General features: G+C 44.0%; 1 protein-coding gene across 1 annotated transcript in view; it reads left to right on the top strand.

Moving 5' to 3' along the window:
• Positions 1-25,083, top strand: part of trpv4 (transient receptor potential cation channel, subfamily V, member 4) — a 70,521-nt gene that overhangs the window by 40,464 nt on the left and 4,974 nt on the right. The window contains exons 6-13 of the mRNA XM_052031806.1: positions 11,508-11,806; positions 13,689-13,868; positions 14,734-14,892; positions 16,312-16,404; positions 19,413-19,486; positions 21,054-21,219; positions 22,942-23,008; positions 23,614-23,948. Of these exons, the coding sequence (XP_051887766.1) occupies positions 11,508-11,806; positions 13,689-13,868; positions 14,734-14,892; positions 16,312-16,404; positions 19,413-19,486; positions 21,054-21,219; positions 22,942-23,008; positions 23,614-23,948 (1,373 nt within the window). The remainder of the gene's footprint in view (positions 1-11,507; positions 11,807-13,688; positions 13,869-14,733; positions 14,893-16,311; positions 16,405-19,412; positions 19,487-21,053; positions 21,220-22,941; positions 23,009-23,613; positions 23,949-25,083) is intronic.

Raw genomic sequence — 25,083 nt, forward strand, 5'->3', positions numbered from 1 at the left:
TTCACACACCTGTAAAGAAACAGTACTGTGCAGTTGAAAGTGGGTTTAATCCAGAGTAAAGCAAACCTTGTGGATCTCTTGGGACTGGCAGTAAATTTGTCCCCTGATTTTTTGACAGGATTTTCGTTAACATTAGAACAGAATAGTGCAAGCCAACGTTTTGAATCCTACCTGACTTCAACCTTCCTGCTCTAATAAACTAAAGTTCTGGACAACTTATAGAATAATGAGTTTTTACCAATTTTGTTTTCCCTGAATAAAACACTAACACTCCAATTCTATTCTTTGCCATGCTGCTCCACAGCACCGTACAACCTCCCTACTTATTCTGCATGAGCCTTTCTTGAATCTTCAATAAATTTTTTGCTTTCAAAAGTTACTTCCAATGTGGGAATTTGTGGGTAGCATGGAAATATTACCGGAGGCACTGGTGGCATCCCAGCCTATGGTGGCGATGTTATAGAATCATGAAGTTAAACAGCATGAAAACAGGCCCTTCAGCCCAACTCATCCATGCCAACCAAGATGCCTTCCTGAACCAGTCCCATGTGGCTGCATTTGGCCCATATCCCTTTAAATCTTTCATGAACCTGTGGAAATGTTCTTTAAATGTTGCAATTGTCCCTGTCTCTACCATCTCCTCTGGCAGCTTGTTCCATATACCCATCATCCTCTGTGTGAAGTCTTGCCCCTCATGTCCCCTTTAAATCTTCCCCCTCTCACCTTAAACCCATGACTTCTAGTTTTAGACTCCCCTACCCTGGGACAAAGACTGTGCGCATTCACCCTATCTATGCCCCTCATGATTTTATAAACCTCCATAAGGTCACCCCTCAGCCTCCTTCGCTCTGAGAAAAACAGTCCCAGCCTATCTAGTCTCTCCTTAGAACTCAAGCCTTCAAGCCCACACTGTGGGAGGAGGCATAGAAGAGTTCATCACCTAAAACTTGACCCACTCTGAGCTTACAGGGACCCCTGTTCAAACCTAGCCTTCTCTGAGGAGCTTTGTCAATGCAGGTTAGGCTTTCCCAAGATGGCCCTCCCTGAGATTTGTGGCTCATACACGTGCCTGCGCTGATCTTACAACCAAAATCAGGTTGATGTCATTCTTAACTTCCCAGTCTCAGGGTCATTCTAGGTTGCTGCCACTAACTCACGCCACACCATGCCACACCACATCCTGTCTCATACCATGGCTGCATTAGGAATCTCATCCACACTCCACACTCAAGAACACATCTACTTTTCCTTCAGCCCACAGATGCTGACAGAGCAGCCCAGAGATGTGCCACCATTGCAGGCTGCCCTAAACAGCAGGTGTGTGCACTGTGAAGGAGCTCTCCAATTATCCCCCCCCCCCCCCCTTTAGTATTAATCTTTGCAGAGCTCTCCATGGGCACCTCCTGCCAGGAATGCCTGGCTATAACCCTGGAGGCTCTTTGTGGCCCCTCCAGCACAGAGAATATTCCTCCTTTAAGCACTGTTCTGGAACCCTGGGAATATTCTCTATCCTACTATTGCAGTAGCCATTTTTGACGAAGTATCACTCACCAGTAGCTGGAAGATTGCTGTCTGTATTTTGTGTGTGTGCCTTTAAGGCCTGTTTCCCAAAGTCACAGTGCCTGACTAAATACCAATGGCTGTACAATCTTGATCAAAGGAATAGTGCATTCTGAAACTGACACAGTATGTCATTACACGAAGGAACCCAACAATGCGGTTTTGGATTGTAAGATTGTTCCATTGCAAAGGTGTTTTAGAGCAAATAAAAAGTAAGGATTTTTAGGCTGGTTACAATTGTCTTTTATCAGAGGAATTGAGCACTTGGAAAAATATAAATCAAAGAGACAGAGATGGATTATAGATTTTAGTTAGGTTGATGGTAAGTCTAACCGAGTTCTTTGTAAGCACTAAGATGGTAGATAAAGTGGAATTATTAGACATCATTGTATGGAATTTCAGAAGATACAGTTTTTCACAAGAGATTATTTTAAAATGAAAATGGGTAGAGTTGAAAACAGCGTAATGGCTGGTTCCCATTGTCTCTAACCCCTCAGTTTCCCAACTCCCTCTCTGGCCACAGACCTTGTACCTTCTCCTTCCTAAAATGCCAGAGTCCTTCCAGACTCTGAGCTTCTCAGTGCTTCCAAATCTTCCCCACCGTTTGCTCCTGACTGGTTCTAACTAGAATCAAGCATTTCTAAAGTAAGAAGCATGCAGTCCAAAATATACATTTGCCTTCCTGCCAGTCAAATAATGCGGGCTGGTATGTAGCCATGATGATTCAACCAGATCTTTTGATAAACACATTTCACACACTCCCAAGTATTGAAGGCAATCAGTGCCAGAGGAACCCTTACCTTAGGATGCTTTATGAAGTCTCAATGTATATGGAAGTAATTTGCAATGTTTGCTATCAGTATAGAGTGTGGTGTGCTATAAAGTTGTGTGTTAGAGAGATCACTATGTTGCAGATGGATTGCTTTATTTGTTTTACCGGGAAGGGGGCTATAAGCAGCATGTCCCATATCAGAAGTAATGGTAAGTAAAAGGAAGCTTTTGTGAAGGCTCCAGAGTACAGTTTGAATATGTTTAATTTAACATGAGAACATAAGGAATTCGAAGCAGGAGTAGGTCTGCCCCTTCAACACTGCTCACCATCCGTCAAGATCATGGAACATTCTTGAATTTTTTTTAATCACTTCCCATGATAGAGCTCAGGGTAGAATGTCTGTGTCAGGAGTCTGGTGTGTGGTAGAGAAGATGAAGTGGAGAACTTTGTAATGGGTTGGGGCCATGGTATAGGGAACACTTTTCTAGAGCCTGAAAGAAAAGGGGATAGAAGTTCAAAGTAGAAAGCACAGATTAATGCAGGCTTCAAACCGGCAAAGACTCCAGGGCTGAATTTCAGGCAAATATTATTAGTTTTCACCACATGCAGCTTGGTCTTGGATTCAGATCCAGAAAACATTGGATCAACAAATTGCAGCAAGAAAAGCCATCGACCTAAGTTCAATAAATATCACCACATTGAGCTCACTGTAAAAGTATAATCAATCTTCACACTTAAAATTTAGTTTTTTCCTTTGATTCTTGTATACAAATTGAAAACAATTCATTTTTAAGAGGCTGACATACTTAGAATAATCCTGTCAACTTGCAGCAACTTCAGTAGTTTAGGACACCACATGTAGCCCAAGATAATGGAAATGATGCCCAGAATCAATGGTTTTTAAAAGATGAAGTCAACAGTGCAGATGGATGTTTAGTTCAAAGGCTGTTGTATGTATTAGCAGAGTAAGTTAAAAGTAAATCTTGTTGTGATCAAGTTCAATCAAATTGATCAGAAACATTTGCTTTTGATGTTGACCTTTACATTTGAATGTACTCTGGTGTTTAGACTTTATCTTCTGAAATAATAGCCTCATTTAGACAAATACACCAGGAATATTGGATTGGGTTTGAAAAAAAAGAAAAAAGATAAAATTAGATGCTCATTGTATTAATAAAAAGTGGACATTTCCCTGTAAGTCACGTTCTGTGTTGTCTGTGACAAGTTAGTTTGCAAACAACAACATGATAGGTTTTTCTTTCACTTCTGGAGGAGCAGGTGGATGATATTAAAAGCAAAAGGTGTCGCTCCACCCTCAATATATTGGAAATCCAGGACTCGTCAAAAATCAGTTATCATCCTGCACTAACAGTTTATGTCACTGGGTCCTAATGTAAAAGAATGGATAATCTACTATCAATCTGTCTAATGAGTTGATCTCCAAAAAAAGCCTTGGGATTCTATCACCACTGTGATAGAACAATTGTGAGATGGACACAAAGATGCTTCCTCTCTTAAGCTACATTTTCAGTTGTGCAAATGAAAGAATAAAGGTCAAAGAAATGGTTATTTCGAGGAAGAAATTCTAAGTCATTTGGAACACAAAGAAGGCTTATGCAATACTTGCCTTTAATACCAGAGGCATGGTGTACAAGAGCAGGAACTGTATGGAATATTAGTTGGATCCGAGCTGGTGTACTGTGTATCATTCCCGTTACCATGCTACAGGAAGGATGTGATAGCACTGGAGAGGGTGCAGAGGAGATTTACGAGGGCATTACCAGGGCTGGAGAATTATAGAATAAAAACCAGACAATGCTGGAAATAATCAGCAGGTCAGACCACCTCTGTGGGAAGAGAAACAGAGTTAATGTTTTAGGTTGAAGATCCTTCATCAGAACCGGGAAGGAGACAAAAGGAGCTTATAAACTGCAGGGAGGATGGGGGCGGGGGGATGTCTCTGATTAAGTAAAACCTGGGCGACCAACTTGTGAGGAGAGACACTCCGAACTGGAACAGAGGAAGCAGAGGAGAGTTTTAATTGAGGTGTGCAAAATTGTAAGGGTTCTCAATTTATTTTTCTTAGTAGCGAGGTCAGTAACTGGGGGCATATGTTGAAATTAATTGGTGAAAGGATGGAAGGGGAAATGAGAAAAAAAATTACTTAATTCAATAGGATGTGGAGGCGTTGGAGAGGGTGCAGAGGAGATTTACCAGGATGCTGCCTGGATTGGAGAGTATTGAATATGAGGAGAGGCTTAAGGTGCTAGGGCTTTATTCACTGGAAAGGAGGAGGATGAGAGGGGACATGATAGAGGTATATAAAATACTGAGAGGAATAGATAGAGTAGACAGTCAGCGCCTCCTTCCCAGGGCACCAATGCTCAAGACGAGAGGGCATGGCTTTAAGGTTATGGGTGGGAGGTTCAGGGGAGATGTCAGGGGGAGGTTTTTCACCCAGAGAGTGGTTGGTGCATGGAATGCACTGCCTGGGGTGGTGGTGGAGGCAGATACATTGAACAGGTTCAAGAGCTTGTTGGATATGGAGGAGTGTGGGATGGGGGGATATGCGGGAGGAAGGGGTTAGGTAGTGTGAGGGTGGTTTGATGGACGGCACAACATGGTGGGCCGAAGGGCCTGTTTTGTGCTGTATGGTTCTATGGTTCAACAAATGGTGGGGGTCTGGAACTCACTGCCTGGAAGGATGATGGAGGCGGAAACCCTATCAACATTTATAAAGTACCTGGACGAGCAGGTTTGTGGTCTAAGAGTAAGATTAATATAACATCATTTTCTAGATGGGCTGACTTCTGTGTAGTAAGTCCATAGAGGAAAGGAGTCATACAGCACAGAAAGTAGCCTTTTGACCCATGGAGTCTGCACCAACCACCAACGTCATCAATTCTATGATGACTATGAACATGTGTATAATTTTGTCTATTAACATTAAGACATTGAATGTTGAAATGCTATTTCCCCTAAGAATTATAAGATGCTCAACAGGCAAAATCTTCCCCCACCAGAGACTATATTGACCACTATTTATCAGGCTTTTATTTTGTAGATTATCTCATTTGAACATGTACCTAGGTCTAGGTTACTGTTAAGTACTGATAAACTGAATTTAAAATTAAATGCAAATATATATGGCAGCAGGCACAGTAGTGTAGCAGTTAGCGTAACGCTATTTCAGTGCCAGCAACCCAAGTTCAATTCCAGCTGCTGTGTGTAAGGAGTTTGTATGTTCTCCCCCTGTCTGCGTGGGTTTCCTCTGGATGCTCCAGTTTCCTCCCACATCCCAAAGATGTACGGTTGAGGAAGTTGTGGGCGTGCTATGTTGGCGCTGGAAGCATGGCGACACTTGCGGGCTGCCCCCAGAACGCTCTACACAAAAGATGCACTTCACTGTGTGTTTTGATGTATGTGTGACTAATAAAGATATCTTATCTAAGTTATGAGATGAGCATACACAGGTCTGAACTATTGATCCAGTGCTGTAAGTTCGAATCCCAGTACAGCAGTGAGGAAACTTAAGTTCAATATGAAATAAAAAGCTAATGTGAGTAGTGGTAACCATGAAACCACTAGATTGTCATAAAAAAAATCAGGGTCACTAATGTTCTTCAGATACTTACTGTCCTTATCCAGGTCTCCAATGTGGTTGAGTCTTAACTTCTCCTTGAATGACCCAGCTAGCCAGTCAGTTAATGGCCAGTCAGGAATGGGCAGTAAGTGCCAATTTGCTTCAATATTCACATTCCATGAATGAATAAATTAATGTATGGCAGCATAGTGGTTATGTTACCAGAGGGGCATACACAGGTCTGATCTATTGATCCAGTGCAGAGACTTCAAATCCCAGTACTGCTCAATGCTGAAGCCCCATGGTGTGTTTCACTCCATCAAAGGTGCTCCATGACTCTAAGCTGTTCTTGTTGAAAGGTAATTGGAGTTTAGAAAGCACTGGAACTATTGGGAGTGAAACACAATGTTGTGTACAATGAAGTACCCAAGAGTTGCTACAGACTCAGGTAGATTTTGTGCTCTTCTCCCACACGCAGTCTTTGTGGCGTTTGATACTGACTTCTGCTGGTTTAGAAGTGATTCCCATCCAGTTTCACAGTGCAAATATCAGTGCAGATATTGCCAATATCAGATGTTTTAGGATGATAGTGTATTGTTTTTCATTTACTGTTCTAGTTTCTTGTCTCCTCTCTGAATAGTGTGAAAATCTTGAAATAAAAATGAGTTTAACAACATCCCATAATTGGGAGTTGTAGTAAATTGTTTCCAGACCAGTGGGAGGTACAGTTGCCCGGGAAATTCAGCTTGAAGTAAAATAGTCAAAGAGAACAGACTATTCATAGCAATGGCACAGGCTCAGTTGACGTGTGTCTCAGGGTATGAAAGGACTAGTGTCTGGGAAGCAAGGCTTCATTTCTTTATTTATTGCTTGAGTTCTGAGGTGAATGCATGTTCTGTAAGTGCCTGCCCCAGGGTGTGGTTTCCTGGCCGATCTGCTCCCTCTACATGCTGCTGGCTCGGTTACAGTTTATGGCTTGTGATTTTTGTTTACCCCCTCCTTCCACTGGGCAGCTGAGATAGCCACTTATGAAGAGGGTGGACCCACTTGGAACGCATTGCTTGATTTTTACCATCAGTGCTTAACGTCTTCTGCTGTTATGCACTGATGGATTGCTTTGCTTTGCTTTAAAGCTTTGCTATACCAGATCTGACAACAACCAGTACCCAAGTCTGCACCTCGTCCACAGCCTGGGTTAAGGGGTTATTTACATTTTAAAGGAACAAAATCAGAATCAGGTTTATTATCACTGACTTATTTGATGTGAATTTTGTTGCTTTGCGGCAGCAGTGCAAAGACACAAAATTACTGTAGATTACAAAATAAATAGTGCAAAAAAAAGGAATAACGAGGTAGTGTTCACGGGTTCACGGACCGTTCAGAAATCTAATTGCGGAGGGGTAGAAGCTGTTCCTAAATCGTTGAGTGTGGGTCTTCGGGCTCCTGTACCTCCTCCTCGATGGTAGTAACGGCAAGAGGGCAGATATTTGAGAATGAATTTAGACAGACTACCCCAAACGCAGGATGAGGGGAATGCGGGTTTAAAATTAAGGAATGAGATTATTGATCAGAAGATGTTTCTCTCCACGTAGAATAGTGGGTTATATAGAACACTCTCCTGGCAAAAGCATTAGAGGCTGAACCAGTTAGCACCCTAAAAATAAAATTGGCCTGTTCTCCACTGGAAGTGGGATGAAAGATTATAAAGGGCGTATTTTATTTGTTGAGGGGATGTGAATATTGCTGGCAGGACCAGTATTTATAGTTCATTCACATTGGTTCCTCAGTGAGGATCTGGCTGGGTCATTTCAGTGGTCAGGTAAGACTCAACTACACTGGTGGGTTTGGAGTTACATGTCAGCCAGATGGGGTAAAGATGACAGATTTACTTCTCTGAAGTACATTGGTGAACAAGATGAATTTTTGTGATAATCTACTACTGATACCTGCTTTTAACCTCCAGATTTACTTAGTCACATTAAGTACTACAGCTGCAATGGTGTGAACTTGCCTCTATTAGTGTATTTTGTAGATGGTACATGCCACAGCCCCAGAGGAGGGAGTTAATGTTTGGGAAGGTGCTTAATGTTCCACGCAAGGGGGCTGCTTAATCTTGGATGGTGCCAAAGTGCTTGAGTGTTGTCCTTGTGCCTGGCTGTGATGGAATTGGTGGTTGTGGGGAGGGGCTGTACTCAAAATATCTTTAAAACAGCTCTCTGATAATCTGGGGGAATTCAATGTGATCACTGTGGTAAACAACATATTGTGTTTGCTACTCTTTACATCTTAAAGACCTGTCTCTTAGCAACTGCTTCCTGTGCTATTAACTTAATCAAGGTTGAGAATTGTAGTATTAGCTTAATGAGGTAAATAATGGATTCTTAATTTGATTCCTGGCACAGATCCACAGATCAGAGTGAAGTGAAGCCAATAGGTTTCTATAATTAACGGTAAATAATTAAAGCGCTCCTCTCAGCCATCCTCACATCTGCTATGGTTTCCTGTGTCACAGTGTAGGTCACTAAATTCACTGTCCATTGAATAAACCTTGATATGATGAGCATGGTTGCTGAGGCGTCATGGCACAGTGTCAAGGCATCCCATGGCGCTGAGTGTAGAGCCACACAGCATGGAAACAGGCACTTCAGACCACTCAGTCCGCACCATTCACACTAATCCCACTTTTATTTTCCCCACATTCCCATTAACTCACCCCAGATTCAACCTAAACACTAAGGACAGTTTACTGTCACCAATTAATCTACCGATTTGCACATTTTGGGATGTGGGAGCATCCAGGGGAATACCACACAGTCACAGAAAGAACATGCACCCTGATGTCAGGGTTGAACTGGGGCCACTGTAGCTGCAACATCCCAGTCCCTCCACTCTACTCCCTGCCTGCAGTTGTGGATAATCTGATGCTGTTTGTCTGGAGGCAGTTGGCTGCAGTTAGATGTCACCAGGGTCTGTGTATGAGTCCATCACCAGCTGCAGGGGAGAGTGAAGGTGAAACACTGTGGTGTGGCACAGTGGCTCAGCTAGTAGAGTCACTGCCTCACAGTGCCAGAGACCCGGGTTCAATCCTGACCTCTGGTGCTGTCTGTGTGGAGTTTGCACGTTCTCCCTGTGACTGCATGAGTTTCATCTGGGTGCTCCGGTTTCCTCCTACATCCCAAAGATGTGAGGGTTAGTAGGTTGAATAGTCACTGTAAATTGCTCTTTGTGGGTGAGTTGTAGAAGTTGTGTGTGTGTGGGGGGGGAAGTTAGTGAGGAGATGACAAGAATAAGAAATAGGATTAATGTAAGGTTAGTGTTAATGGGTGGTGAAAGGTCAGTGTAGAACTGACAGGCTGCAGGGCCTGTTTCTGTGCTGTATCCCTTTATAGCAAAGGCAAAATTTTACACCAGGGTAGGGTGGTGGGAAAGTCTTTGCAACATACCCCATACTTTTTGTCTCCCTGCACATGTCATTCTGAATTTTCCCTTGTGAATTCTGCTCATTTTACCCTTTCTAATCTAAAACAGCCTCCTGAATTGCCTTCCTCTGCTGCCCATTTCAATGTCAACCAGATGGTATTTCCCACCTTCCTTGACAAAGCACTGTGGGCTGGTGCAGAAAGCCTGACCCTGAGTTTTGTGATTCAGTCAGTTTCCCAAGGCTGGCTCCCATGGGTGCAATTATCCAGGGCTGAATCCCATGGATGCCCCTGAGTTGGAATCTGCAGGGTCAAAGAGGAGGTGGGTACTGTCAGCCACATAGGGAGTTCCTGGCCCAACTTCCCACTGACACAATGAAGCTCATTTGTTGTGAATGGCGAATGATTCCTGTACAAGATGCCACCTCCCCAGGTAACTGTAATGTGGTCACTCTGAAGTTGCTTACTGACACCACGCTCGAGAACCAGGTGAAAATGTGAAACCCCCACACTGGAGGGGTTTTTAACCACCTTGTGGTAATTGAACCCAATTGGTGTGAAAGAGAAAGGGCTTTATTAACAAAACCTTTGTAAAGATGATCACATTCATATTATATCTTTAATTTCTGTCCTTCACAGGCTTTTGAGACAACTTGAGGCTGGGACAGAGGGAAAGGGTAGAAGGAGGGTATTCCCTGTTGGAGCAGTTATAGAATTAGGCTCAACTCTCCACCCCCAACCCAGCTTTACAGTCATGTTCTAGATGGAGGCAGTTCAACACAACCACTTAATGTACAGGTAGCAAACTAATTGCTTTTAAGTATGTGGAAAAATAGGGAGAATTTCCAAAGTCTCCACTAATGAAACTGAGATCAACATGATTATTTTCCATACATATTCCTATATCATAAACATTATACCCCTATAAGGCTTGCTAGGAATTATTGTTGTTGGATTTGGTTTGTGCTTGTATATTGTAGAGGTTATGGAGTGGGATGTTGCTTGGGCTCCAATGAATGGGTTAGAATTACTTCTGTAAAATAATGAATTTTTCATTTGAAGTTTTCCAAAATCCTCAATTACACCAAACCAGAAATGCCCCCCCACCCCTTTGCCCTCACTCTGGGGAGCTGGTGGAAGGGCTGATGGTGGGGGAGACACAGGTAGCTGGACTTCACTGTTGTGAATTTCAGATACCAGTGACCATTCCTTTTTTCAGTCAACAGGTGCAGCTCTTTGGGCTTCCCAACCCCTCTAAGGCAATGATGTGCTGAACCTTGGTAAACCTGACCACACATCACCCTCCTCCTGTACCCAAGCAAAGGCAACGTTCTTTGTGTGGGCCTAGAATGTGTGTGTCCAGAGTATCTCTGGTCTGTTGTGCCAGATCTCTGCTGTTTCTGTAGGTTTCTAGTCCCTCTTTACCATGCAACAGTTGTCAGCAGGGTGGGGATTTTCCACCCCGCAAGATCCCCTTCCAAATTGACACATTTGGGTCCCTCCAGGAGAGTCCAGGCCAAGGAAGTGGCCAGTTCTGCTCCCTACAAACATCACTCACTAGACTCAGCCTATAAACCATCAGAACCCCCCCTACAAAATCATCCAATCTCCAATTAAATCTTCAGCCCCATCTGTGAAATCACCAGAGCCTCCACCCTCACCCCTACCATTAGATCATTATTTTCCCTGAAAAATCATCAGATCCCCCTTAAAGTTATTGGAACAGTTAGCGCGACACTATTACAGCACCAGCGATCGAGGTTCAATTTCCATCTCTGTCCATAAGGAGTTTGTACATTCTCCTGTGTCTGCGTGGGTTTCCTCCAGGTGCTCCGGTTTCCTCCCACATTCTAAAGACGTACGGGTAGGTTAATATGGGGGTTTAAAATGGACGGTGTGGACTCTTTGGGCTGGAAGGGCCTGTTACCTCGCTGTAAATAAAAATTTTTTAAAAATTAAAAAAAAACATTGGACCTCTTCATAAAATCATCAGTTAACCTCCCCATAAAATCATGAGAAACACCTGTCCAATGAAATCATATTCTGCTCAATGAATTATCACATCCCCTTTAATGAAATCATCAGACAGAATCAACCTTTCTCACCTGAACTGAAATCCCGTGTTTCTGTCCTGCTGAATGGGCACAAACTGTCGATTCCTGTATCTCCTCAGGTGAATTACCTCTCTCTCTGGCTGCCTGCACCAACCAGCCTGACATCGTCAACTACCTCACTGAAAACCCGGATAAGGTCGCGGATTTACGGAGACAGGATTCCCGTGGAAATACCGTGCTCCATGCTTTGGTTGCCATTGCTGATAATACCAGGGAGAACACCAAGTTTCTGACGAAAATGTACGACTTGTTCCTCATCAAATGTGCCAAGACATACCCAGACTGCAACCTGGAGGCCATTTTGAACAATGATGGACTATCGCCACTCAAGATGGCAGCAAAGCTTGGAAAGATTGGGGTAAATTGGTTCTTCCTTAAGGCAATTGCTTAAGGTTATTTCTCTGCTGAGAGCTTTCCAAAGATGTGCTTTGCAGGGGGAAGGGGCAGTCATTGTGGTCAATCCAGTTTTGCATTGTGGAACAGACTACAGAAAGGAGCCAATCTCTTGATGTTCCAAACCACCCACCATCTGTCCCAACAAGCTCCACCTGCCCTGCTGATGGCAGAGTCTGTAAGTCCTCCACAGGACTCTTCAGACACCTCACAACCCACAGAAGTTAAGTCATCCTCGACCCCTGAGGAAGAAGAACTTAGGAAATGCCTCGACCTATCTGCATAGAGCAAAATGTTCAGAGTCACAAAGGGATACAACATAGAAACAGGCCCTTTGGCCCACTGAATCTGTACTGACCATCAACCACCATTTTACACTAATCCTGATCAATTCCATTTCCAAAAAAATTTTTTTAAATTGCTTTCACATTTTTTTGGAGATCATCAGCCTGAGTCATTAACCCTGTTTCTCTCTCCACAGATGCTGCCTGACCCGCTGAGTAGCTCCATCGTTTTCTGTTTTTATTTCAGATTTCCAGCAAGTTGGATTTGCTCACAGTCTTTTCAGACGGACTCCACCACACAATGCCTCTGAACTTAATTGTGCCCAGCCACTAATTTGTTTCTGCTTGGGTCAGCGTATTTAGGCCTGTCATCTCAGAGGTTCAGCCTCTGTGTCTGCGCCTCAGTGATGCTTACAATATCGTGTGTTTACATCCCAGATTAGTTACAATGAGGCCCCATCTGCTTCCTCAGATGGACATAAGAAATCTTGTGTAACAGTTTCAGAGAATTGCAGGGGTGTTCTCCCTGACCTTCTGTCCAGTACTTAATCTCTCAACTGGTATCATCATCCATTCATTGTTTGTGGGATCTTGTGCACAAAAGCAAAATATTGTACATGCTCGAGATCTGAAATAAAACAGGAAATGCTGGAGCTGCTCAGCAGGTCAGGCAGCATCTGTGGAGAGAGAAACAGAGTTAATGATTCAGGTTGATAGTCTTGCTGTGTGCAGATTTATTCAGGCATTTCCTGTGGTTTTTTCCCCGAGGTAGTTTCTCAAGGTTGAAGATGATTTGCTTCTACTTCAATTCTGTGGGTTCAGAGGTGGTTGAAGAGCCCTATGGGAGATTTACAGACTCTGCCACAAGGGGGACAATGATGCTTGGTGGAGCAAGTGGGTGGGTAGTTTGGGACGTTGTGCCCGTCTTCTACTAAGGCCTCTCCATGTTCCCTTTCTAAAGTCTTAAGGTCTCCCTTTACTTCCCAGGTCTTCTTTCCACATTTTGACCAGTGATGAGTCAGGGATTCCCATGATCAGGATGTTGCAGAGACATTGAGAATGTCCTTGAAGTATTTTGTCTGTCCTCATGGACATCCCCTGATATGGTGGAGCTCAGAGTGAAGTCTGTTGTTGATCATGTGGACAACATGACCCACTCACTGGAACTGATTGAGTCAGGATGTTGGGCATGCTGGCTTGGGAAAGGACACTGACATAGCTTTGCTTTTTCTGTGAATGGATTTGGAGGATTGTTAGGAGATCCAAAACCTGGCTTCAGGCTCATGGTCTGGAGAGCAGCAGTGATCCCTACCCTCCTGTATGCTTCGGAGTCCTGGATGACCCACAGTACACACCTCAAAGTACTGGAGGAATTTCCTACACTACCTCAGTGACCAGAGCACATACAAGCACTTTAGGACATCTTGAGGTTGTGCAAGTCTGCCTTTCTTAGGGGAGACAAGTTTGTTTAAGAACAAAATCTTTCTCAACTATTTCAGATTTTTATATCTACTTGATATTAAATCCATGGCACTTAATGAATTGGTTTCTTATTTCTGACAGGTTTTTCAGCACATTATCAGGAGAGAGATAAAGGATGAAAGTGCTCGGCACCTGTCCCGCAAATTCCGAGACTGGGTATACGGGCCAGTGTACTCTTCACTCTATGATCTCTCAGCAATAGATACATGTGGTGAAGAGGTGTCACTCCTGGAGATCCTGGTCTACAATGGAAAGATGGAGGTAATAGAGTCTCTTAAAGGAGAAAGAGTCATATTCACTTTCTCCGCACTGTCCTGTAGATGTTGTCTTCTCACTGGGTTACAGTTCCCAATGTGCTCCACATCTTTCACAGGTAGGCATTACCATGTTTGAACAGTCATGAGTGTCAATGGGCTACTCAGCGTGGAGCCCACATACCACATATGATTTTGCGCTGCATTCACACACAGAGATCTCCACCAGTAATCACTGAAGAGAAACTGTGAGTGGGATGTGTTTCCAGTTTTCATCCTGTAAGACAAGGCAGTCTTTAGTTTTTTGTTGCTGTGTTGTAGGAATGATGCAAGCCAGTTGTCAGTCTGGCAGAACCAGCTGACTCTGCTCTCAGACTGAACCTGCAAAATTCCTGATTGCTGATCAGTTAACTCCTCACTTAGCCAACTAGTAGTTGCAGGCAGGAAGTCCATGAGGCAAAATGTATCATCATTGCAGGGCCACTGTTTCCTTGCAACACAAAACAATGCATAATTATCCCATTCTGAGGGGTGACGGGTGTCAGGATAGCCATAGGTGGAGCTCCCAGACTGTAGGCTCCATACTGGTCACAATAGATTAACTTCATCATTTGGAACTAGGCTGGTTAGGAGCTCAGAAAAACTTCCAGAAAGCATAGTTCATTGAGTTGGTTGCTTGATTCTCAACATAGATGTGTGTATGCACCCAATACAAGAGTGTACAGTCTGCATGGAAGTGTGTGTGAGACTCTCATCCAAACCTTTACTAGTTTAAAAGCAAGTGATGACAATTACGTCAGTGCTACCCCTCTGCATGAATGGCATTTGCTGGTGAAGATTTTACTCCTGCCTTGATTAATTTTGCTTCCTAGAATCGTTATGAGATGTTAGCTGTGGAACCCATCAATGAACTTTTCCGTGATAAATGGAAGAAGTTTGCAGCTGTGTCCTTCTACCTCAGTGTTATCTCCTACATCACAGCCATGGTCATATTCACCCTCATTGCATACTACAGACCATCAGAAGGCCAAGTAAGTACACTCCGTAACCCATCTAACCATGAGATCCATCTGCTCCCTGGACTCTTTGAATAACCTCTTTCTTTTTAAAGTACATTTTGTCCTTTGGATGTAGAACACAATGCCTGAGAGGGTAATGGAAGCAGGTTCAATAGGTGCAAAGGGGAATTGACTAAATACTGTAAGAGGAAAGTTTCAGAGTCTGTGGGGAAAGAGTGGTGATCTTTCACAGACATGATGGGCCTCCTTTTGTGGTCCTATGATGTACCTGATGTGCCTCTGAGGACCGGGACAGGAGGTTGCCCTCAGTTTGCTGCTGACTGGCATGAGGGTCTGTCCAGTCAGGTATCTCCATCTATTTCATGAGGAGACTGAAAGCTTTGGTACATTTACCACAGGGTGGCTGGCCAGGCCAGCACAAGGAAAGTTGAACTTGTGACCTGACTGCTCCAGGCGTTCTCTGCTCTAGGTTGTCAGGTTCTTTCTCCTGGCAGCTGATGCAAACTCAGTGGGTGACTTACTGTCTGTCCATCTTTGCTTGAATGCAGATAGCTGACCTGAAAGGAGGCAGGTCAGCAAATCAGAGTGGAAGGGATCCATGCCCTTCAAAGTAGCAGGTGGACAGATGTTGCTTCAGGTTTGCTAAAAGGTCCAAAATAAATGAGGCTAATAACAGCCTTACTTGCTGTCTCATTTATTTTTATATTGCAGCAGTAATGCTGGAATAACAAGCAATCTGCTGGAGGAACTCAGCGGGTCCGAACAGCATCTATGGGGGGGGGGGGGGGGGGGGAGGAATTGTCGATGCTTTGGGTTTGAAAGCCTGCATCAGACTGAGAGTAGAGAGGGGAGAGAGCTGGTATAAAGAGGAGAGGGGGAGTGGTGGGACAGGAGCCCGGGGTAATTGGTGGACTGAGGAGGGGTGAAAGATGACGGACAGGTTGCGCCAGGTAGGGGAGGGGAGGGGAGTGGAGTTGGGATACAGTGGCAGGCGGGTGACGGATGGAGGCAGATGGAAAGGGAGAGGAAAAAATGAGAGACGGATGGAGTAAAGTGAGAGGAGGGGAGAGCGAGGGCTGGAGACTGCTGCTAGAAGCTGATAAATAGGAACACAGAGGGCTACCGGTGCTGGAATCCGGTAAGTAAAGGAGGTGATTATGGGAACCATCAGGGGAGAGGTGAATAGCAGATAATGCTGCAGTGTTAAATGTGGGAGGGCAGATGGAGGTCAGAGAGCCACGCTGCAATAATTGTGCCTACCCCCTCTGGTTACACACACTTCTCCACTATCTAATCAGCGATGGAAAGTGGACAGGATAGAGATACCAGATCAAGGGGAAAGTAAAGGCAAAGGAAAAGTCCTTGCCTCAGACTTTAACAGGATCTGCTTCATCACCACATCGATAATTTTCTCTTTTAAATCGTTCCCAGCCTCCTTACCCATATGAGACCTCAGTCGACTACTTGCGAATGGCTGGAGAACTCATCACTGTCATCACCGCCATCTTCTTTTTCTTCACAAATGTAAGTGGAGAAAATTTGGCTCCGTTAATGGGATGGATTAACTCAGGAGTGAGGACTCGAATTGGGTATTTTGGACTTCTAAGTAATGTTGTTGCTATCGTTGGGCAGGAAGGCTTTAACCAATAGAATTCAGAGATTTTGGGTGGGTGGGGTAAGGGGCAAGGAGGCAACACAGTGGCCCAAAGCACACAGTGACCTGCAGAGAAGATAACATGAACATAGCTGTCTCTCCCCTGATAAGATAAGATTTCTTTATTAGTCACATGTACATCGGAACACACACTGAAATGCATCTTTTGCATAGAATGTTCTGGGGGCAGCCCACAAATGTTGCCACACTTCTGGCGCCAACATAGCATGCCCACAACTTCCTAACCCGTATATCTTTGGAATATGGTAGGAAACCGGAGCACCTGGAGGAAACCCACGCAGACACGGGAGAACGTACAAACTCCTTACAGATAGCGGCCGGAATTGACCCAGGTCGCTGGCGCTGTAATAGCGTTACGCTAACTGCTACACTACCGTGCCTGCCCGATTACACTGTTGCGTGGAATCCTGAGTGAAAAGCCCACACTTCCCTCACACAGCTCAGGGAATTGGAGGGAGAATTCTCCTCTGGGATTGTCTCCCCCATGCCTGACAGTGACTACCTCCAAGCTGCCATCAACAAGCCTTGGGAGGAAGCTGCACGTTCTCTCAACTTTGGGTTTGTGCAATAATGGGGGAGTGCTGGGGAAAAAAATCAGAAAAATGGTAAAAGCAGAATTCTGACCCAAATAACACCAAAAATAATCCCAGCTTTGTGCTTTATATTCCCAGCTCATATCTTGGGCGATGTTGCAGGGGTGCGGACGTGCTCCAGACCTCTGGTACCTACTGTTCCTTTGCCAACTCTCCAGAGCCGTAAAAACCAGACTGGGGTCACTTGCCATTTGCCTGGTGTCCACTCACACCCTGGTCCTGATATCCCTTTGGTCCTGTGATGATTGGCTGTGAGAAGGGCAGACAGTCACTTCCTGTTGCCTCTTCATCTTGCGTACAAGCATCACCAAAGTCACAGTTATCTTGTACCCCAGACTTAATCCCTTCCTTCCCAAGGCAACAGATGCAGAAACCTGGGCCCATGGACGTAGCCCAAACCTTGCTCCACTTCCTAATTGGTGTTTCTTGAGCAGGAAACTTGGACAAATCCAGGAGCGTTGTGGCCACGTTAACTAAGGTTATCTAACATGACAAAGATCTGGCATACTCCCTGCTCTGAAATTTCCCCTCTTAACTCAGGAATTTCCTTGAATCAGGAAAAACAGAGAAATTTCCTGTCAACAGAAGGAAATGAAATACTTTTACAGGTTTGAAAATATACATTCATAAACATACCGCACCTTTTGTCTACACGTTACTCTAAACATCTAACACTGAATGTCATGAAGTAAGTTAGAAACTAGAAGCAACCACAGGATATTTCTCACAATATTTATTGAAACAATTTTTTAATTTGTGTTAAAATAAATGTGCTAATTTATTTGTTTTGGTGGAGTGCAGCCTGGTGCAGACTGGTGAGTGAAACCTACTGGTTTAAAATGCTGTCTAAAATTTAAGACAGGGAGGGATAAATGACAACTGGGTCTGTTCAGTTGCCTCCCCCCCCGTACATTGACGACTTCTATTGCCTCAGGTCATGCCCACCTTCAGAAACCTCGTCTGTGCACATCTTCCATGTGTGAGCTGGTCTTCAGGTTCCAGACACCGGCTGATCCTCTTGGAACCCAAGTCTGGAGGGTTCTGGTGCCCTGGTCAGTAATGAGAGACACAGAGTCATACAGCACAGAAACAGGCCCTTCAGCCCAACTCATTCATGGCAACTGTTGCCCAGGGAACTGGTCCCATCTGCTTGCATTTGGCACGTAGCCCTCTGAACCTCTCCTATCCATGTACTTATATAGATGGCTTTTAAATGTTGCTAATGTGCCCGCCTCAACCACTATTTCTGGAAGCTCATTCCAAATATGCACCACCCTTTGTGTGACAAGGCAAGACAAGACAAGATATCTTTATTAGTCACACGTACATCGAAACACACAGTGAAATGCATCTTTTGCGTAGAGTGTTCTGGGGGCAGCCCGCAAGTGTCACTACTCTTCCGGCGCCAACATAGCATGCCCACAACTTCCTAACCCATACGTCTTTGGAATGTGGGAGGAAACCAGAGCACCTGGAGGAAACCCACGCAGACACGGGGAGAACGTACAAACTCCTTACAGACAGCGGCTGGAATTGAACCCGGGTTGCTGGCGCTGTAATAACATTATGCTAACTGCTACACTACCGTGCCCGTGATGTCCCTTTTAAATCTCTTGCCTCTGATCTTAAACCTACGCCCTCTTGTTTTTAGCACCCCCTCCCTGTGCCCCCCGTGATCTTATATACCTCTGTCAGGTCACCCCTCAGGCCTCCAAGTCCAGGCAACATCCTGGTAAATCTTTTCTGCACTCCTTCTAGTTTAGTAACATCTTTCCTATTCCTGAGAACAATTACAACTCTGTCTCCACCATTATTGTTACCTGCAAGTCAGCACTGATATGGGGTCACTGCCCCATTATGGAAGCTCTAATGTGGCATGTGGTGTGGTGAAGAAGTTTTCAGGAATGGTTCCCCGTGGGTTGCCAGGCTTTCTCTTGTATCCATGATCTTCTAAGATCTCAGGCCGATTCCCAGCTCCAGGTAGATTGCAGCACTGCTCCGGCTGCCTTCTCCATGTGTGAATGAGAGGGAGAATGTGGTACTCACAGGTACCGCTGGGCTCTTGCACAGGCAGTAGCCATCACAGGCGAAAGAGAGTTTGGCAAACACTTGGGACGGTTTGGATTTAGCACTTCCACTCTCTGCTGAATTTGGTTGTTAAATGTTACTTTGAGTTGTTTTCTTCCACTGTAATTGGACCACATTTAAAATATGACATCAGCATGTAAAATAAACACATTGAACCTATTTCCTTTCTTCTGAAGGTCAAGGATTTATTCCTGAAGAAATGTCCAGGAGTGAATTCCATGTTCATTGATGGATCTTTCCAGTTGCTTTAGTAAGGACTTCTCTATTTCCTTAAAGGTTACTTAAAATTCAGATTAGAAAGTGTGCACTTTGCTGAAAGACTGTTAATTGTGCCAGAATGTAAGACAATGTCTGACCATTAAGCTGCCATTCATTGCTCTCTCCATTAAAGCCTTGTATTTGTATTGGCTGCCATAGACATGATGGCCAAATGGCTGTTTTGTTTGACATAAGTTTCTATGATTCACCTGAGTCATAAATCATTGCCTGAAATTCAACAGTGTTGAATTATGTAGTGTTTACATTGGGATCTCCATCCACATTAATTCCTTCTAGGTCAGAAATACCAGTCAAAAGTTGAGAGGGTTCAAACCTGCCCATAGAAAATGCAACTTCTGATGGATCACATTAAACCAACTGCAGAAGGAAAGATTGAAGAAGGTGAATCCATACAGAGGCAAACAAGCTCTTAAAAGAGTTTGTTTAATGTTCCTCATGGACAAGAGTTTAAGAGAATTGAGAGAGATAGGGTTAGGATGCAAATAGCTTTGGAAGTTAGTAATATGGGGCAGCTTAAACAGTTACATTCAGAGAAAAACAGCTCCCATCTAAATAACACCTTTAAAGGAGCTAAAAGGTTTGTAACACACATTAGAAGATTTACAGGCCCAGACTTGTACATTTTCACCTTGACTGGTATAAGACTGAAGCTACATCTCTGTGAGATGTTCTGCTGACCCGAGCCATGGGCTTGTTTACCTGTAGCAGGTGAGCTCGATAGACTCCATCTGGAGTGACGTGAGTCTAGGGACAGACCTGCTGGTCCATGTCTCTGACTTTGGTTTGCAGGAAAAAGCTGGCTTCAGAAAAACCCCAAATGTTTCATTTTACTGATGGCCCCTGAGACTGAGCTGCTACAGACCCTGGTTTGCTCTTTCCCTTGGCTCACCGCCCTCTTTGCTGGCCAAAGGCTGCCTGTCCATCACCTGCATGTAGTCACCGTAGACTAAACCCTGGGAGAACAGCTATGGAGGGGCAGAGTGGAGGGAAAACCTGGGTGGGTGGCCTCCTCTGCTTATGAGTCAGACCCATCAACTTAGGCCACCAGGTATTGACAGACAATACTGGAAGAGACCCCTTACTGGGATTGTAAGCTGGGGGGTGGGGTTCAGTGACCCACGAGTGGCCTTGCTTTGCCATCTAGAGTGTGCACAATAGAGCCTCAAAGTCTGCATATATTCCATGTTTTTATTAATTTGTGTATTTCTTACACTGATGATACGAATAGATCAGCACTCTAATCAATTGATCCACCATTGAGGAAGCTAGGTCCTGCAAATTCAAGCAGCTGACAAGAACAATTAACCCCAGCAGAACTGTCTGGGTTTTCAGAGTCAAATGTAAGGGTCCCGGGGCAAACCGTGCAATATTGACCTGTGAGTTACTATACAGAAATGGGAGGGTTGCTGAAGTCTCCTCTCTCTCATCAATAACAGAACGGTTCTGAGAAAGTGAGCCAGAACTCAGTCTAGCTGTGGAGTTGCATTTATCCTGTCATCTTCTCTTGACCAAGCCACTGTGGTGCTCCTGTGTTGCAGTTTTATTTATTCCATCCTGGTGTTGGTGTCGGCAGGACTGTACTTGGCTGGTGAGGAGTCCTATCTTGCTGTAATGGTGTTTGCTCTGGTCTTAGGCTGGATAAACACACTATACTTCACCAGGGGTCTGAAGCTAACAGGAACCTACAGCATTATGATACAGAAGGTGGGTGTAGTGATCTATTGAACTTTGGAACACATACACTTCCAGGGAAAAGATCACTAGTGTTATCAAGCCTCTCCCTTTGATTCAATAGAACTCGAACACTCGTCTTCCACAAAGACACCCATTTTGCTCTTGAATGCACCTTCTCTGTACACTGGCTCCCATCAATCCATCACCCTTGTCCTATCTTACATCTCACTCCCTCATTATTGCTCCATAGTTCACTCATTCCATTTCATCATCTTGAAGAATAGATTTTCACTGAAAACAAACCCATCTTCCTCATAGAGAGTCTAGAACAAGGATTCATAACCTCAAATCTAGAATCAGATGGTTCAGAACCTGCCTCAGGAAAGTTAAAATTAGAACTAGCTGGGTTACTGGTAGAGGAATCACTTTTGTTTTGACACAAGGGGCAGTGGAAATCTGGATCATTCTCCCTTAAAAAGCTGTTGAAGTTTAGAATAGGTGGTGGGGGAAGGGCAATGAAGATGTTGAAACTGATAGAACTTTGTTGAGCATAGGTGTTAAAAAATATGGAACCAAGCTAGGTACATGGAATTGGGATACAGATCAGCCAAGTGAATGACAGACTCAAGGGGATGAAGGGACAACTCGTGTTCCTTGATTGCTCTCCATAGGTTAGACACCTGATACCTGAAATTAATATTCTTGCTCATTCCTTTGTTTCCTGGAGGGACTCATAATCCTTCCAATGCCTCAGAAGTGAAAAGATTCTTTAAATATTTCTCACTGGAGAAGAGGGTGGGTGAGACAGGAAGGGAATAGAGGAAGCAACAAACAATCTGTTCCAGGAACTAAGCAGGTCCTGATGCAGGGTTTCGACCCGAAACGTTGACAATTCCTTTCCTCCCACAGATGCTGCTCAGTCTGCTAAGTTCCTCCAGCAGATTGTTTGTTGCTCCAGATCCCAGCATCTGCAGTCTCTTGTGTCATCAGGGAATAGAGGAAATTGGACACATATCTGATGTGACTGCTGTCTTGCACATCGTTTTTATTCAAACACTGAAAGTTATTCAAACACTGGTGTAGGTAGAGGATTAGGGAAGTACAGCTTGACAGACAGCTGACAGAGTGGGGCCAGTGTCTGATACACAGATCCACTGGTGAATTACCAGCTTTATGACATTTGGGGAAAAAGCTGAAGTTGAAAATGTGGATTTTGTCAGTCCATAGGAAGGAGAGAAAAACTGCCAAAGCAAAATACTGCTGGAGAAGTGAATTAGAACAAAAAGAAAGCAGAAAATATTCAACAGATCAGTAGCATCTGTGGAGAGAGAAACAGAGTTAACACTTCACGTCAGTGGCCTTTCTTTCATCAACCTGAAACATTAACTCTGCTCCTTCCTCCACAGTTGATCTACTGAGCATTTCTAGCATCCTTTGTTTTGAAATTTGATTAAGAAATTGAGTTCCTTCTGGTGTGCTTTGAATTGATGTGCCCATGACGCTGATCAACGTTATGTTCAGAGGAGATTTGTAGATTTGCAGTTTTGCCTTTTTAAAAACAAGGCCCTGCAGGCAAGTCCTTTACCTGAGTGTTAGCATTAAAAGATTCAGCAACTTCAGCAAGTTCAAGACACTGAGTCACATCCACATAACACATGGTGAGCCATCACCATTCCCCTCCATGTAATTTCACTGTGATCTTTTCACTTCCTTTGGAGTTTTCCATTTCCTGATGTTGCCTTCTCTTTTCAGATTCTGATTAAAGATCTTTTCCGGTTCCTTCTTGTCTATGTGCTATTCATGATTGGTTTCACATCAGGTTGGTAATAATAAAGCATTATTGTCTTGCTGTGGGTATTGACAAAGGATATTGGGGCAGTGGGTGGTGGGCTGAGGGTAGAAGTGGGTGTGAAATGATACAACACATAACCCTAGAGATTGATCCCTTCTTTGTAGAATAAAATGGAATTCAGTTCCAAGGTACAATGCTTGCTGCTCCTATACATGGGACATAAAGTGTGCATAACACTCCTGATTGGGGATGAATTTCAGGGCAATAATATTCCAAAATGGAGTGTTAAGGGCTGTGTCAAGTCATGCCTTTGTGCTCATGATCCCTCACACTAAGTTCCCAAGCTGACCTGTGGCATTGAGGAGATGTTTGGTGGTTACTATAAGGATAGTCGCCCAGGATTAACTCACACAGGATCACATGATCACTGGGAGTGCAAGAGTGTCCTTCCATATCCATCATTGCAAACCAAAACATAACAAGAAGTAAAAGAGAAAATATAATGTAGATCTTCCACACTTCCTAATGAAAGATGTTTCAAAGACAGTTTCATTTACCTTCAGATTGGTTTTGCTACTTCAGAGTAAATATTAGAAGTGATAATGGTGTTCCAACTCTAACTTCTATTTCAGCCCTGGTCTCACTGTTGATGACTTGTCCCAGTGATGACATTACACTTCAAACTTGTGACATAACTTCAGATTCACCGAACTGCACAAGTTCAACGTATCCCATCTGTCGGGACAACTTATCATTCAGCAAGTTCCTGCTGGAACTCTTTCGACTCACCATCGGCATGGGTGACCTGGATGTTATCAACAATGCCAAGTACCCCATTGTCTTTGTTATACTCCTGGTCTCCTACATTATCCTGACCTTTGTACTTCTGCTGAACATGTTAATTGCTTTGATGGGTGAAACTGTGGGGCAAGTCTCTAAGAAGAGCAAACAAATCTGGAGGCTTCAGGTAGGTTGGATGAGAAATGGGCACATTTGGATCTCTACATCTGAATATTCCTGGTAATATGTGGAATTTACAGCAGACATTTTGACCCAAACAATCTCTGTGGGCATGTGAGAAAATTGGGCCAGAAACATTTAATTTCCAAATTGTTCCCACATTACTTCATCCCTTCAATCTCTTCGATCATTTATCCAATCTGATCTGGAATGCTGATATAGTTTCTGCTTCCACCACTAAGCCTGGAAATGATTATCGTGGCCTCACAACTCTGTAAGAAAGTTTATTGTATTTTTAGTCCTAAATCTCTTTAACTTTGTATCCATGCCCAATTGTTCTGATTTCCTCAGCCACAGAGTGTCTATGTATATATACCACAGTCACAGCAATTCTACAATTGACCATATCCGTTACCTCCTTAAAGAATCTCCTTCAAAATCTGAGATAGTGGAACAAAATGTGTAGCACAGTAGCACAGCTGGTACTGACCTCAGCTGCTGTCTATGTGGAGTTTGCATGTTCTTCCTGTGACCGCATGGGTTTATTGTGGGTGTTCTGGTCCCCCCCCCCCCACATCCAAATAATGTGCAGGTTGGTGAGTTAATTGACCACTGGAAATTGCTCCTAGTGTGTAGGTGTGTGATAGAATCTGGGAGGGGGGGGATGTTGATGGGAATGTGGGGAAAATAAAAAACGGGATTAGTGTAGGATAAGCATTAATATGCCGACATAAACTAGATGGGCTGAAGGGCCTGTTTCTGTGCTGTATTAGTATGGCTTAGTAACTCTGAGTGAAAGCACTCAGCAGCAGAAACAACTGATCACAACCCTCTAAAGGGCAGTGATAGTGTGGTTGAAACAATCAGATGAACAGCATTCCTGAGTCTGTCAGCGAGGTGTTAGTGGGCTAACTTCCAGCATCTAGTCTTTTGACATTCTCTTTCTGTTAGTGGGCTTACTCCAGTCTCCAGATTTCCCGACCAGAATGAGCAATGTTACGGACAGGACCACAACAATGAAAGTGCGCAGCAGACAGCAGTCTCCTCCAATCCAGCTCAGGGAATCAGATTTTCCTCTGCCAATGTTACCTTCCAAGTCCACCAATTACAATCTTCAGATATTTATTTATTAGTCACATGTA

This window comes from Pristis pectinata, chromosome 17 (assembly GCF_009764475.1).
Source record: "Pristis pectinata isolate sPriPec2 chromosome 17, sPriPec2.1.pri, whole genome shotgun sequence".
Classification (NCBI taxonomy): domain Eukaryota; kingdom Metazoa; phylum Chordata; class Chondrichthyes; order Rhinopristiformes; family Pristidae; genus Pristis; species Pristis pectinata.